Source organism: Paralichthys olivaceus, chromosome 8 (genome assembly GCF_024713975.1).
Source record: "Paralichthys olivaceus isolate ysfri-2021 chromosome 8, ASM2471397v2, whole genome shotgun sequence".
In the NCBI taxonomy this organism is placed as follows: Eukaryota; Metazoa; Chordata; class Actinopteri; order Pleuronectiformes; family Paralichthyidae; genus Paralichthys; species Paralichthys olivaceus.
This window is the reverse complement of record NC_091100.1, coordinates 23,155,452-23,167,996: the sequence shown is the minus strand read 5'-3', so window position 1 is coordinate 23,167,996 and position 12,545 is coordinate 23,155,452. Positions and strand designations below refer to the sequence as shown.

Here is a 12,545-nt window from a genome sequence, read left to right as displayed (position 1 = left end):
CTGCTTGGTAATAACACAAACAGCTAACAACACAGTCGTTTTACGAGTGCACATGCCTTGACACATTCCACAGCAAATTTTCCTTCCCTAGAAAAATCTGTGGGGCTTTCCCTTAACACGCTTAATATAGTCTGTGGAACTTTGCTGTAACCAAAAGCAGCCAGTACAAAATAATGTGTGGGTGTAAGTAATTTCCCCTATCCACTCAGTACTGTAAGTATTGGTTTGGTGTGTTAAAGTTTAGATTCAAGGAGTGTTAGCTGTTTTTCGTGCCAAGCCTGTGCACACCTGCTGCCAGTTCTGGTGACAATTTACTCTACATGGTGCCTCCAGGCACTGTGGAAAGTCCTCAGAGACAAAGTACAGGACAGTGCTCCTGTAGAACACACAACATTTTTGAGCCAGTTCTACAACATTCAATTAGAACGTATTCACCCTTCACGCTCCTGTTGCCTGCAGGAGATGAAGTGCTGCTATCAAGAAAGGCCTGCAGCTGCTGCTGTTATCAGCTGTATTAAATCCAGGAACGTATTGAACAAGTGACACACAACAATATCAAATAACACAAATGTGATTATGATCAGGTGTAACTGCCTTTTTTAGCCTGGACAGGAGTGACCAGATTAATTCAATAGCTGATTATGAAGATGAATGTCTGCCCATAGTAAATGTGCAGGTACTGACACATTTCATGTGTCATTAAACATAATAAAATTGCCCTATCTAGACAGCAAAAGCTTTTTGTCAGAGTACGATCTTTATATATGCACTCACAGACATACAGTACATCCAATGTAAAACGATTTTGATATATAAAATTGATATTTTTCTCTGTTTTCTTTTTAATTTTGCTCGAGCTGCCACACCACCATCCACAATATAATACAATGTTTGCAGATTCCAGTGGGACACTGGTGTAAATAAAAATTGAATTGATTTTTTCAAAGGAAATTGTGCATTAGGTTGACCATAATGACAAGTGTCAATAAAGTGTCAGCTATATGTTGTTGTGTATGTGTACAAACATTTTGTGCACAAAGTATATTCAGTTCATAGTGGCAATTTAAATCTAGTAGCTGCAGCACACATTCCACATGTAGACATTAACGTTGGCAGAACTGGTCTCTTGTATTATGCAACATTTAAATGGCGTGACCTGCAAACTGCCTTCAAACTAGTGTCTGACTGTCTCTTAAAATATTTTAAAGCTCTATCATCTGTTGTGTTATATGACTCAGTTTTTTTCTGGACTGAAAAAGCCAAACAGAGAGGGATGTAATTGTTTCTGATCGATGTTTCATCAAGACTTTATTTGATGACATTGTAATGGACACAATTCATCACTTATCTTTGTCTCTCATCCCAATCTAATGTTACTCACTTCCTCTTCCTGTAATAACTGTCATCTTTACATTGTCTCCCACACTTTCAGGATGCCTCCTGATCTAGGGCCTGAGCACAACCTGCCAATGCTAACATTAGCCTGCGGATTGGCTCCTGGTGCTGGGGAAACTCCTCACAGACTCTGTGCAAGATGGCGCTGGTAGCGTGCACACGTTCAGTCTGGGTTTGCAGAGCGGCTCTGACTGACTCACTGGTGGACGAAGCTCTGTAGCGGCCCTGGCACACCCCCTGCAGCTTCTTGGTCCGGCTCTGTAGAGCCACCAGGTGAGCTAGGTTCTAGAGGGAGGAAAATGTAAAGAATGAGAGTGGATGTGATTCATGTTTTCACTTATGTTTTCAAACTGATGTCAGAAAGTGGAAAACAATGACTGGCTATATCTGGTATGCTTGCTAAGTGGGAGTGGTTCCAAGAGTGGAAACTGAAATGCTCTAGACAGTAAATCTACAGTTGTGTCTACCTGGCCTGGAAAATGCTTTAACAAGTATTCTCACCACACCTTCAACACATCAATAGCAACAATTAAAGGCAGTAGACAGAAGGAGCCTATTTCACCTCTGAAAAGAGACTTGATTGACACATGTCAGCTATAATATAGTAAGCTTAAAAAATAAGACTGTATAAGATTTCAATACAGTGAAGAGTCAGTTACACTCAACAGAAACTAGCGAAACAGCATTTTAAAGCTCCTTACGCTTATTTTAGTGTCCTTGAGATTAGCAAACTCAGAATCCAGGGTGTAGCTGGTGCCACGCAGTTCTATCAGCTGCTGCTTCTGCTTTGCAAGCTTGTCAGCCAGATCCCCCTGGCTCTCCTGTTGGTCCTGGATCACCTTCTCACACTCAGCCACATGCTGAAGAGATGAATGATGCATATAAGATAAGATAATGTACCTAACAGTGCTTCAGGTACATTTGCAAACATGAATGATCATGACATGTGTCCTACCTTGTGTACGTCCTTGATCCGGCGCCGCAGGCCCTGTGCGCTGCGGCTCAGCTCGCTCTTTGTAGCCTGTTTCTGGGAGCTGCGGACCATGGCCTCCCTACGCTGAACGATAGTCTCCCTCCTCACCACTACCTCTTCACTCTCCCTTAGCAACTGCTCTTGCTGCCTCATCAGTTGGTTGAGTTGCACCTAACACACAAGTATTAAATGAGAGTAAACAAACTCACATATCATAAATCAAATTTTATTGTTTGCTTTGTTTATTATTTATTGTGTGTGCTGTGTTTACCTCCATATGATGTATCTCAGCCTTCATCATCTGGATTTCTCCCTGGACCCCCTCAGAATTCAAAGCTGAGCGAGTCTCTTTTACAAGCTGGATCTTCTTCTCCCACAGCATGATCTGCCACCTGCAGGTCACACACACACACACACACACATGAACCCAACAAAGGATGCATGTAAAAATGCCTCCATACTGCTCCTGTGGTGTCATCCAGTCTAGCTGCAGACACTTGGAGGACACCATACGAGCAGTATAGAGGCATGTTATGTTTTTTCTGTTGTTTTATTACAGTATTATGGTTAATTAAGCCAAGGCAGCAACACTGTTTACCCCTGAAACTCCTTAAGTGTTTTGTGGACTCAAACACTTCACCCACCCCTCCATCAGCATAGTGGTGAGTAGATAATGAGTGAATTTTCATTTTTTGGTGAACTATTCCTTTAAAATGGTGTGAAAAATGTATCAGCGTCTGCTCGTGTCTGCCGATCCTCACACACAAACCGAAAATCATATTAATTGATTAATTGATGGTTTCAGATTGTGTATCAGGGTCGTTCTGGTCACTTTAATCTCAATGTCATGGCTGTGCACGTCTCGTGTTGTGTGTGGCATGGGAAAGTGCGTGTGCACAATGTTGGACTTTTTCCTCAATGTGTTTAAATGCATGTCTCATAAATTTTAGAACGAATCAAACAAGTAAGTCCAAGTACTGTACAGGTCTTAATAACTTCTGATTTGTTTTGATGCATAATGTTCAAGAGCAACGTGAGTACAGGTCAGTGGGGGAGTGTGGAGGCAGGACATTTAGTGTCTGCCCTAATGTTGAAGGCTTTGTTTGTTTTAAAATATTTCATTATTAAAAATAAAATATTCTAGATAATTGTCACACAGACACAGATCTTAACTCAACCCGAACATGCAAAAGATGGTATGTGACTCACTCAGCTTCCACCAGACTGTTGAGGAGTCTTTCTTTTTCATCCTGGGTCTTCTCATAAGTCATCTGGATCTCCACTGACTCCTGCTCTGCCTCCTAGACACACACACATTATATTTCACGTTTATTAATATTTACTATGAAAAGAGCAGAGAATAAAAACAATCAAAGCAGAATTTATCAGCCATGCCATGCCTTAAGTCTGTTCAGAAAATCTGACTCCATCAGCACATTCTCCTGCTCCAGTGCCTGGCTGAGCTGTCCGTTCTTGCTGAGCATGGTGTTGAGCTTCAGCAGGTCTCCTCTCAGCATCTTGGTGTTCTTCTCCAGCTCTCTCTGCTCTTGGTGCTCTGCTTCAATCTGATCTGATGGTGGGGGAGAGGGCATCAGAGGAAGTGTACAGGTTGAGCATAGTTACACTATATATAGCATACTGCTATTTTAATATACTATGGTGAAATATATATATATTGAGTACATAACATTTTTATAGTCATATTCATATTGTATACCCTACCTGTCTGTATGCTTTTAACAGTCTATATATGTATGTCTGTGAAGATGTCTATTTTCACTATCTCCTCGTACATAACAAGGGAATTTCCCCCAGCGTCGGATCAATAAGTCTTATCTTTTTTTAGAAGCTTAAGTAATGAAATACATGTACTCAGTTAAATAAAAGTTACATTCTCAGACATGTCATTTGCCATTTACAAGCTAAAAATCATTAGTAGTCTATAATTAACTTAGTGACTTTTACTCATTGACTTGGATGTGTCTACCTATTCACGCATGTGTGTGCTTGTTAAGAACATTACGTACTCTTGAAATGTATTTTCTTCTGCTGCATGACAGTGTGCTCTATCTGCAGTTTGAGCATGTTCTTGCTGTTGGCCTCTATTTCCTGCGTCAGTCCTACTAGCATCCCCTGACGTTTCATCCAGAGCTGCTGGTCATTCTTGATATTCGCTGCCAGCTCCTCGATCTCAGCCTTCAATGCCTCTACCTTGATTTGCAGAGGATTTAGGTCTTCACCCTGGCAAAGAAGGCAAGCAAATCACAAAGATAACATGTAATTATGAGGCACAAAAGCAGAGCTGGTATTGTTTTCTCTGTCACCATGGCAGGTGTTCATGTCTTTTGTCTACGGACAGGTTTGGAGTCCAGTGATAGTGTTGCAACTGTTCAAAAAAGTCTAGATCAAAATGGAGGCCAAGTAAGAAGATGGGTGTGGTCTGACCCATGAGCACTAAGTTATGTAATAATTTAGTCATAACTTATCATTACTTATGAGCTGGAAAATCAGCATGTTGACAGGCATTGAACATGGTGTCATCACATCCCAAAATAATCTAGTTTTTACTATATACAGTATCTGACTCTTAAGATTGTACTTCAAAATTCAAATAGCTCATTATTAAATAATCCACATAAACCAGGGATTTCTTCTCCAGAATCTCTCACCCCAGTGTTGGCTGCGATTTGACTGATCTTTCTGTTGTAGGTGGCAATGGTGGCGTCTTTCTGTTTGATCAATGTATTGAAGGAAGAAATCTTGGCCTGGTTGGACGTGAGAAACTTGTGGTTCTTTGCGATCTCCTCATTGAGGGCTTCCTGAGCGAGGGAGAGGCTCTTCAGATGCTGGTTGACCTTGTTGCTCTCCAGTTCCTGCACCACCACCTCATTCTCCAGCTGCCACAGCTGAAAGATCTACAGGGGAAAGAGAGATAAGAGAGACAATAGTGTAATATTAAATTGTGTTTGGATACTTAGGTTATTGTACATATGTTGATTTGTGTTTTTCTAACTTTATACATTGGACCATTTTTACATTGCATCCTTTCTCCTTCCCTAATCACTATTAATTCTGTTTTCCATGATCTGTTGCATAATAAACAAACACTCCAGTCTCACTCAGTCTGTGTATCAGGGATATGATGTCTTCTATGGCCCTGAATGGACCTTAATAATGTTTGAAAAATCTTATCCTGGCTTGGGCCTCAGACAGAAAGCCCTAGTAACAGATTAATGGTATGAAATTTGAAAAAAGGGGGTATTTAGGAGGCGAGGGGACGTCTAATGACAGAAGCTAGAGAAAATAAAAACCCAGACATCTCTTCTGATTTAATTTGGATCCTTTTTTTGTGTCCAAATTAAAGCTGTCTCTTGTGAATTTTTCATATTCTACAGTCACACACACATATATATAATATTATTATATATATTATATATGGAATGACACGTACTTTATTTTTCTAAAATACTAGTTTGAAACTGAAGGCCTGCAAATATACTTTATGTTAAATCAAATGGTAATAACAATGACAACATGACTTCTTAAGTGTACATGGAAGGACTCTGCACTGTCTCTGGATGCTTCTTCTATCTTTCTAAAATGACATCCTTACCTTATCTTTCTGGAGTGCAGCTGTCTTGCTGGTGAGCTTTTGGGAGTACTTAGCAGCCTTGTTGTGGGTGAGCTTCTGCTGCATGTGGGTCATGATCTTGTCCTCCATCTCCAGACGCCCAGCATTCTCTTTCTCCAACTGCCTCCTCTGATTCTCAATATGAACATCTTGGCTGCTGGTTTCCTAGAATGACAAAGAAGAAGATGGGTGTCAAGAAAGTGTGTGAAATAATTATCAAGGGAGAAAGAGTGGGACGACTGTTGGGATGAACACAGAAGACTTTGCCCTCTAAACACCTTTGTGAGTCTGTCCAAGGTGTTCTCAGAGTCCCTCAGGATGCGGATGCAGGTGCTGTATTCTGCCTGCAGAGCCTCGTACTGGGCCTGCTTCTGACTGATCAGTTTTCTGGAGGTGGCTCCATCCATCTGGATCCTGTTCAGCTGCAGAGTCAGTGTCTCATTCTTCTCCAGTTCTTCAGTGGTGGATTTCCTGTAGCCTTCTATCTCTCTGTCCAATAAGATCACCTGGTGCTCTTTTAAGCTACACATACAGAAAAGCTGGTGTGAATGCATGCTTTCATTTTGATAATTCTCACCATTTTTTGTATCTCAGATCATGAAGCAGGTAAAAATCTGCATTAATCATAGTGATAGTAATCTTTGTTTTTATTTCCCTTTTAGCTTTAGCATGAAAAGCAGAGCAACAATCTGTCACTAAAAAAACACTATCCCCATCTTCAGCAGAGACATTACATATACATGTTTGAAGCACATTAGCTTAATTAATATTAATATTCATCCCTCTCTTGCCCTAATTCTCACCGCACAGCCTCCTGCATCTTGCTGAGTTCCTCATCCCTTCTCCTCAAGTTCATCAGGCTGTGGTTCCACAGCTGCAGCAGCTGTTTACGCATTATCACCAGAGACTCCATCTCCATCTCAACCTGCATACAGACACAAACATGTGGACATGTGGCGGGGCCAGTGTTGTACAGACACTTCACCAACACTCATATAATATGAGAGACAAACAATGTATATGGGAAGGTTACATTTAGAAGAGAACCTATGAATGTGGACAAGACAGACCCTGATACTGTCATAATAATCTCACACATAAACTATTAGTTACTGCAAGATGTAAACTTCTTTTTATGCCAAAGACCACCTTGTTCATATCGATCGCAGTCATTTGATTCATGTTTTTAATCGTTTAGAAGTACAGAAATTAATATCTTTACATTAACACGGATTAAATGTGGAATATGGAAGGTGTCACATTCACCTGATGCTGCAGTGCTCACTGTTTTGCGTAAACTGATTGCTAATAGTTAACAAATAGCAGGTAAACTCTGAGCCCCATTAGGCTGCTGAGGAGCCAGATGCTTATCTCACAAGATCATCAGGAGAATTAATGTGGCCAGAAACACAGCTCCAACTTATGGTGTACATAATTTAAAAGTGTTTTCTAACACTGTCATTTGTGTCATTTTGTTCTTCACAGCTGTACCACTGTTCTCTAATCTTTAATCCTGTTGGTTAACAGCAAATGATTGTCCTGGTAATAGTAGCATTCATTTAAACTAAGGTTGATGACCAAAGGCATTTTGACCTTACAGAAACAGTAAATACTAACTTATTTCAGCCTATAGTTACCTCAGAGTGGGCTTGTTTGGCTGCATGGCTCTCCTCTGCTTGAGCACTGGTCTGGGCCTCATACATGGCAACCTGCTCAGTCAGCCTCTCCAGTTCCTTCGTCAGACGATCCACATATAAATCCTAATGAAACAATATTTTCAACCAAGGACAGTGAATTAATGAATCAATGATTATGTGTCTAATACAGTTAAAGCTTCAAAGGAGCTGATATTGTTAATGTGCCCCACTTCCTCCTGTCCACCTGCATCAGTTTCTGCTCTTCAGCCTGACTCTTGTCAGCTCCTGCTTTGCGTGTGGTGGTCCTCATGGCTTTGACGTTGGAATGCAGATCTTCACAGGCTCTCTGAGCGAAGACGAGGTGCAGCGACAAGACGTCCACCTCTGCCTGTAGCTGGGACACTGGAGAAGATACACAGTGGTAAACATTAACACAAAGCCTCAGATCTTTAGTTTGGAAACATGGACTGACACTGATTCTGTCTTACTGGTGCTGAAACTGTGTTTATGGTCAATGGACTAAAGTATTTCATACAAAGCCAACTAAGCACTAAATGTGATGATGCTCAAAACTATATCAATTTAGATTTAACTGTTGAATGTTCTGTGTAAACATTCAAACTTATAATTTAAAGCTAATATAATTAAACATGAGAGTTGATTTAGCTTTCTATTGAAATGTGTCTTATCATGTTGCACTAAAATCTGGACCCATGTGTTTTAATCAACATCTGCAGCTGCATCATTTTTAGATGACTGAGAATCCAACTCTAGATTAATAAGAAACATGCTCCAACTTCTAATAATCCTAATATTTTATGCTGTTGGGAGAATTTATTCTTCTTTCCCTTGGCAGCACTGACAAATGCATGTTGCTGACTAATTTGGGTGTTTAAGAGGATCCAGACTACGGTTTCTGAATTTTAAATAAGATAATAATAACAATAATAATAAAGGATAAGCCCGACTTCACTAAGTTAAATGTTATGTTATATCGCTCATAATTCCAAGTGTAAAACTCATCATAGATTTAATTAAAAATCTTGTTCATAAGTGTTTAAATTACATGGTGCAACACAGTGAGAATGAAATATAATCCTAAAACCAAAGCAAGACCCCCAACCCCCAAATAGAAAATCAGACTCACCATCGGCTTTGGCTTTGCTATGCTGGCTGCTAATGTTGGAAAAGCGGCTATTTCCTGCCTCCAGCTGATCCTGGGCCTGCCGATATTCAGTTTCAGCCTGTGCCTTGTTCTGATGTTGCTCCTCCAGCCTTGTGTGGAGTCTGGCCAGTTGCTCCTGAATCCTGAACATCTTCAAACCCTTCTCCTGTATGAGGCTGGCCTCTGCCTTCTCCATTGCCAGCTGTGGCAGAGGAAGAGAGAGCAAAATCAGGAATCAGACAAAGTATCCAGAAGGTTTTACTCTGGCTTTCTATTGTCCTGAACACATCTTTCTCAAAGGTGTTTAGTTTGTTGATTGCTTTTCATTGTTAAAATGTTTATGCTCTCCTTAAAATGTGCATGCTGCACAAAGGAATAACAATCCAGAAATAGTCCACATTCTAAACAGCTCAGTAGCACCATCTTCTGGACATACTGAGACCATATAGTTAAAGAAAATGAAACAACCTTTTCCTTTAACTCCAGATCGATCCTCTCCAGCTTCTCTCTCAGCTGTTTGTTCAGAGCAGCTTGTTGCCTTCTGACCAGAGGCTGTCAAAAGAGGAAACACTGAAACAATGACAGTGGGAATGGGAAATGAAGATATCTAATATTATGAAAATAAACTCAAAACTTAAAACAGTTATGAATGGAGGCAACTTCTGATCTGATCACATAAATATTAAGGAGAAACTACACACATGTTCAGGATCAAGAACAAGAAATTCCTCCTCTTCCTCATCCTCCAGCAGTGGCTCCTCATCCTCCATGTCTTCTGTGTTGAGGTTTGAGAAGTTAAAAGTCACCGGCATCTGAGCAGCGTTGTCTTCACCTTAACGACAGAAAATAAAAGTCATTCTTAATACGAAACAACAAATTATGATGTAAAAAATGATCCACACTGCTGTGTGATACTGAACTTGTGAGTATGCCAAGATAAACTGTTTTTTCAATGCAAATATTAGGAGGACGAATAAAGTTTATTTAAAAGAAATGATTGTAAGTTTATGGACATAATCTTGTGAACAAGTTTTCCCATAATAATTCTGAATTAATTAATGGTAGTAATGGACATTTGAACTATGCAATCCTCGGCAAACCAACCTAAATGAGCTGTTTTACTTACGTAAATTGTGAATATGTCTGTGTTACTTGTTTTTAAATGTGAATGCACTGAACAGTGCTATGTTGTGTCACACTCTGCAGCTTTGTACTGAATTGTAAATCCCAGCAGCTTTAGTGGGTGACCAACCAGTATCAGTCGCTGCCCTGTCCTCTGATGCCACTCCTCCCTGTGGCTCCAGGTCTTTGTCATCTTGGCTGTACCTTCCTTCCATAGCGCTCTGCATTGGACCTGTGATGATGAACAAGTGCTCTTACATACAGGCTTGCAGTGTATGAACCAGCACGGGTCTGGTGTGAGTCTTTGGCCATATGTGCTCACTCTCCCTCTGACCTGCGCTCACTTTACACTTTAACAACGAATACCATCACTCATCACAAGTTATTTAGACACGTACAGCACTTGAATTTTACTTTTTATGAGACACATATTTTATATACATTTTGCGCGCAGTGCACCTGGCACACACACATTACGAGACGTGAAGCGCGCGTTTGATGCGATCGTTTTTGTAAACGTGAAGAGAGTCTGAGACGAGCAGACACACTCCTGCAGACTGGAGAGAAATTCTTTCCGCAGATTATGACACAACACGGTGTTTAAACTTCATTGTTGCAGAAGAAGCGACGCCATCAACATAAATATGATTTCAGCAGGTTTTTATAAAGATCAGTTCTACCTGTGAGTGATTAGAAAAGAGCTGAGGAGCAGACACTTGTTGACCGGTGTCGTGCCATATTTGAAAAATAAACTGTAACTAACAATATTTATGGATGGGTGGGATAAAGAAAATCTTTGCTCTGGGCCCAAGTTAAGAGTTTGAAATAAGCATTCTTTTAAATACCTTTTTCCTCTTGCCAAAAAGTGAATGTATAGCTCCTTCTAAGTATCTTTCTGCTTCTTCGTTTGGTTTATTGGCAGGTGTCAACCGACGTCTATCTTCCTATCTTGTCAAGGCGTTCATTTTCATTCCATGTTACTTTGAAGATACTGGTGTGTCTTTGATGACTGATTATGACGCAGATACACATGGGGGGGGGGGGGGGGGGTTAACTGTAATCTGAGTTCTTCAAAGGAAAAGATTTGACTATTATTTTTTACTTATATTAATGGTTTGATAAGCATTTGTCTAAACATAAAATCAGGAGAAGGACCGGAAATGGTTGCAGGGCCAAATCAAACCAGTTCAGTTTGAACTGAAAAAAAAAGGGTGCCATTTAGCGTCACTTGACAATTAACATGGTACTCTACACACTAACTTATGGCAGGGTATCAAACACACTGACATTATTATTAACTTTACTGCAGTGCTTGTATTGATGCTGAACTTCTTGTAATAAACCTTTTATTCAAGCAAGACGGTGTCAGTGGAGATTCCTTCATCATCTTCACATCATCGCCACTCAATATAAAACACCGTCCAAACGGACCCTCTCTCTTTGTTTGGATTCTCAAACTGTGGGTCTTCATCTGCCCATGGATGAAGCTAACACACGCACACAAAATGAAAGCTTTCTACAACCTGTTTAGCTGGACCTCCTACGCATTTAAAAAAGGCCCATCTCTATGCTACTACATTGGCAAGTGCAAATTTCGGACGGAGCACTGTTAAGAGTACACTTTAAGGGTTGTCCTCCTTTTGTTTCAGATTTGTATGTTTCCAAAATGACACTACTGTCAATCAATTCATAAGTAACCATTCTCAGAGTACAGTTGAAGGTATTATATAGTTTCGAGATTTTTTTTTTTCATCATGAATATTTAGAATGCATTTTCTTTTTTTTAAGTTGAACACATGCAATGTTTTAAGTGTATCCTGCTTCTATTAATTGTGGAGGGAAAAAAGAAACCATACCTTCATAGCTGGAGAACAGGAGCCACCGGGTGTAGCCGTCTTCAACACATTTCCTGGCTGTGGAGGGTTTTGTTCTTTGGGAAGCTGATGATGTAAAGTTAAATTTGAAGTTTGGCTTCATGTCAAACAAAACAATCACTTGATAATTATAAAACATATATTTGTTTCTGCAAATCAAGTATTTATGACTAGTTGACTCAGTAAAATCAGATTGAACAGACTCTCGGTTCAGGTCATATCTGTGTGTCCACTTTGGCAAAAGTGCCATATAATAACACAATACCAAGTTCATGACACACAGTGTATTGTATAAATGTTCCACAGTGTGGGGAATAAAAAGCCTACCTCTTTAACTGGAGAACAGGAGCCAGTAGGTGCATCTATCCTCCAAAAATGTCTTGGTTGGGGAGGAGTCTGTATTTTGGAAACCTGATGACATGAAATTAAATTTGATTTATCAATTACTTTTTGACAAACATGGCAGTCACTTGATAATTATAAAACATAAATAATTGTATCTGGAAATCAAGTATTTATGACTACTTAACTAAAACAAATCCATACCTTTGTAGGTGGAGAATTCACTGGGGTGTGCGAATTGTCTTTTGACCAGAAATGTCGGGCTGACAAGAAATGTCGGGCTGGTGGCTTTGCCTAATGCAATGTATTGCCGACTGGGGCACGTGCACCCATAATTAACAGATGATTCACTGAGCTTCAAACTGTCTATACATGTTTCTGCTCTGTTCATGGGAACTGGCCGTCA

The 12,545-nt window shown here is 40.1% G+C and overlaps 1 protein-coding gene across 3 annotated transcripts; it reads right to left on the bottom strand.

The window, feature by feature from the left end:
* Nucleotides 1-1,276: 1,276 nt before the first annotated feature.
* On the bottom strand, nt 1,277-11,915 carry LOC109627314 (coiled-coil domain-containing protein 40-like). Of its 3 annotated transcripts, none has more exons than XM_069529924.1 (18): nt 11,780-11,915; nt 10,054-10,155; nt 9,503-9,633; nt 9,270-9,353; nt 8,784-9,003; nt 7,881-8,038; nt 7,637-7,759; nt 6,803-6,924; nt 6,278-6,521; nt 5,982-6,164; nt 5,038-5,283; nt 4,396-4,609; nt 3,769-3,938; nt 3,578-3,669; nt 2,640-2,760; nt 2,351-2,539; nt 2,097-2,255; nt 1,277-1,680 (listed from the first exon to the last, which is right to left on the bottom strand). In XM_069529924.1, exons 1-18 carry the CDS (start codon nt 11,898-11,900, stop codon nt 1,429-1,431), a joined length of 2,931 nt encoding a protein of 976 aa, XP_069386025.1. In that variant the 5' UTR covers nt 11,901-11,915; the 3' UTR covers nt 1,277-1,428. The 3 variants fall into 3 exon arrangements, with proteins under 3 accessions (XP_069386025.1, XP_069386026.1, XP_069386027.1); XM_069529925.1 differs by lacking the exon at nt 11,780-11,915 and adding an exon at nt 10,769-10,906; XM_069529926.1 differs by lacking the exon at nt 11,780-11,915 and adding an exon at nt 10,769-10,865 and having other exon boundaries at nt 10,054-10,266.
* Nucleotides 11,916-12,545: the final 630 nt, after the last annotated feature.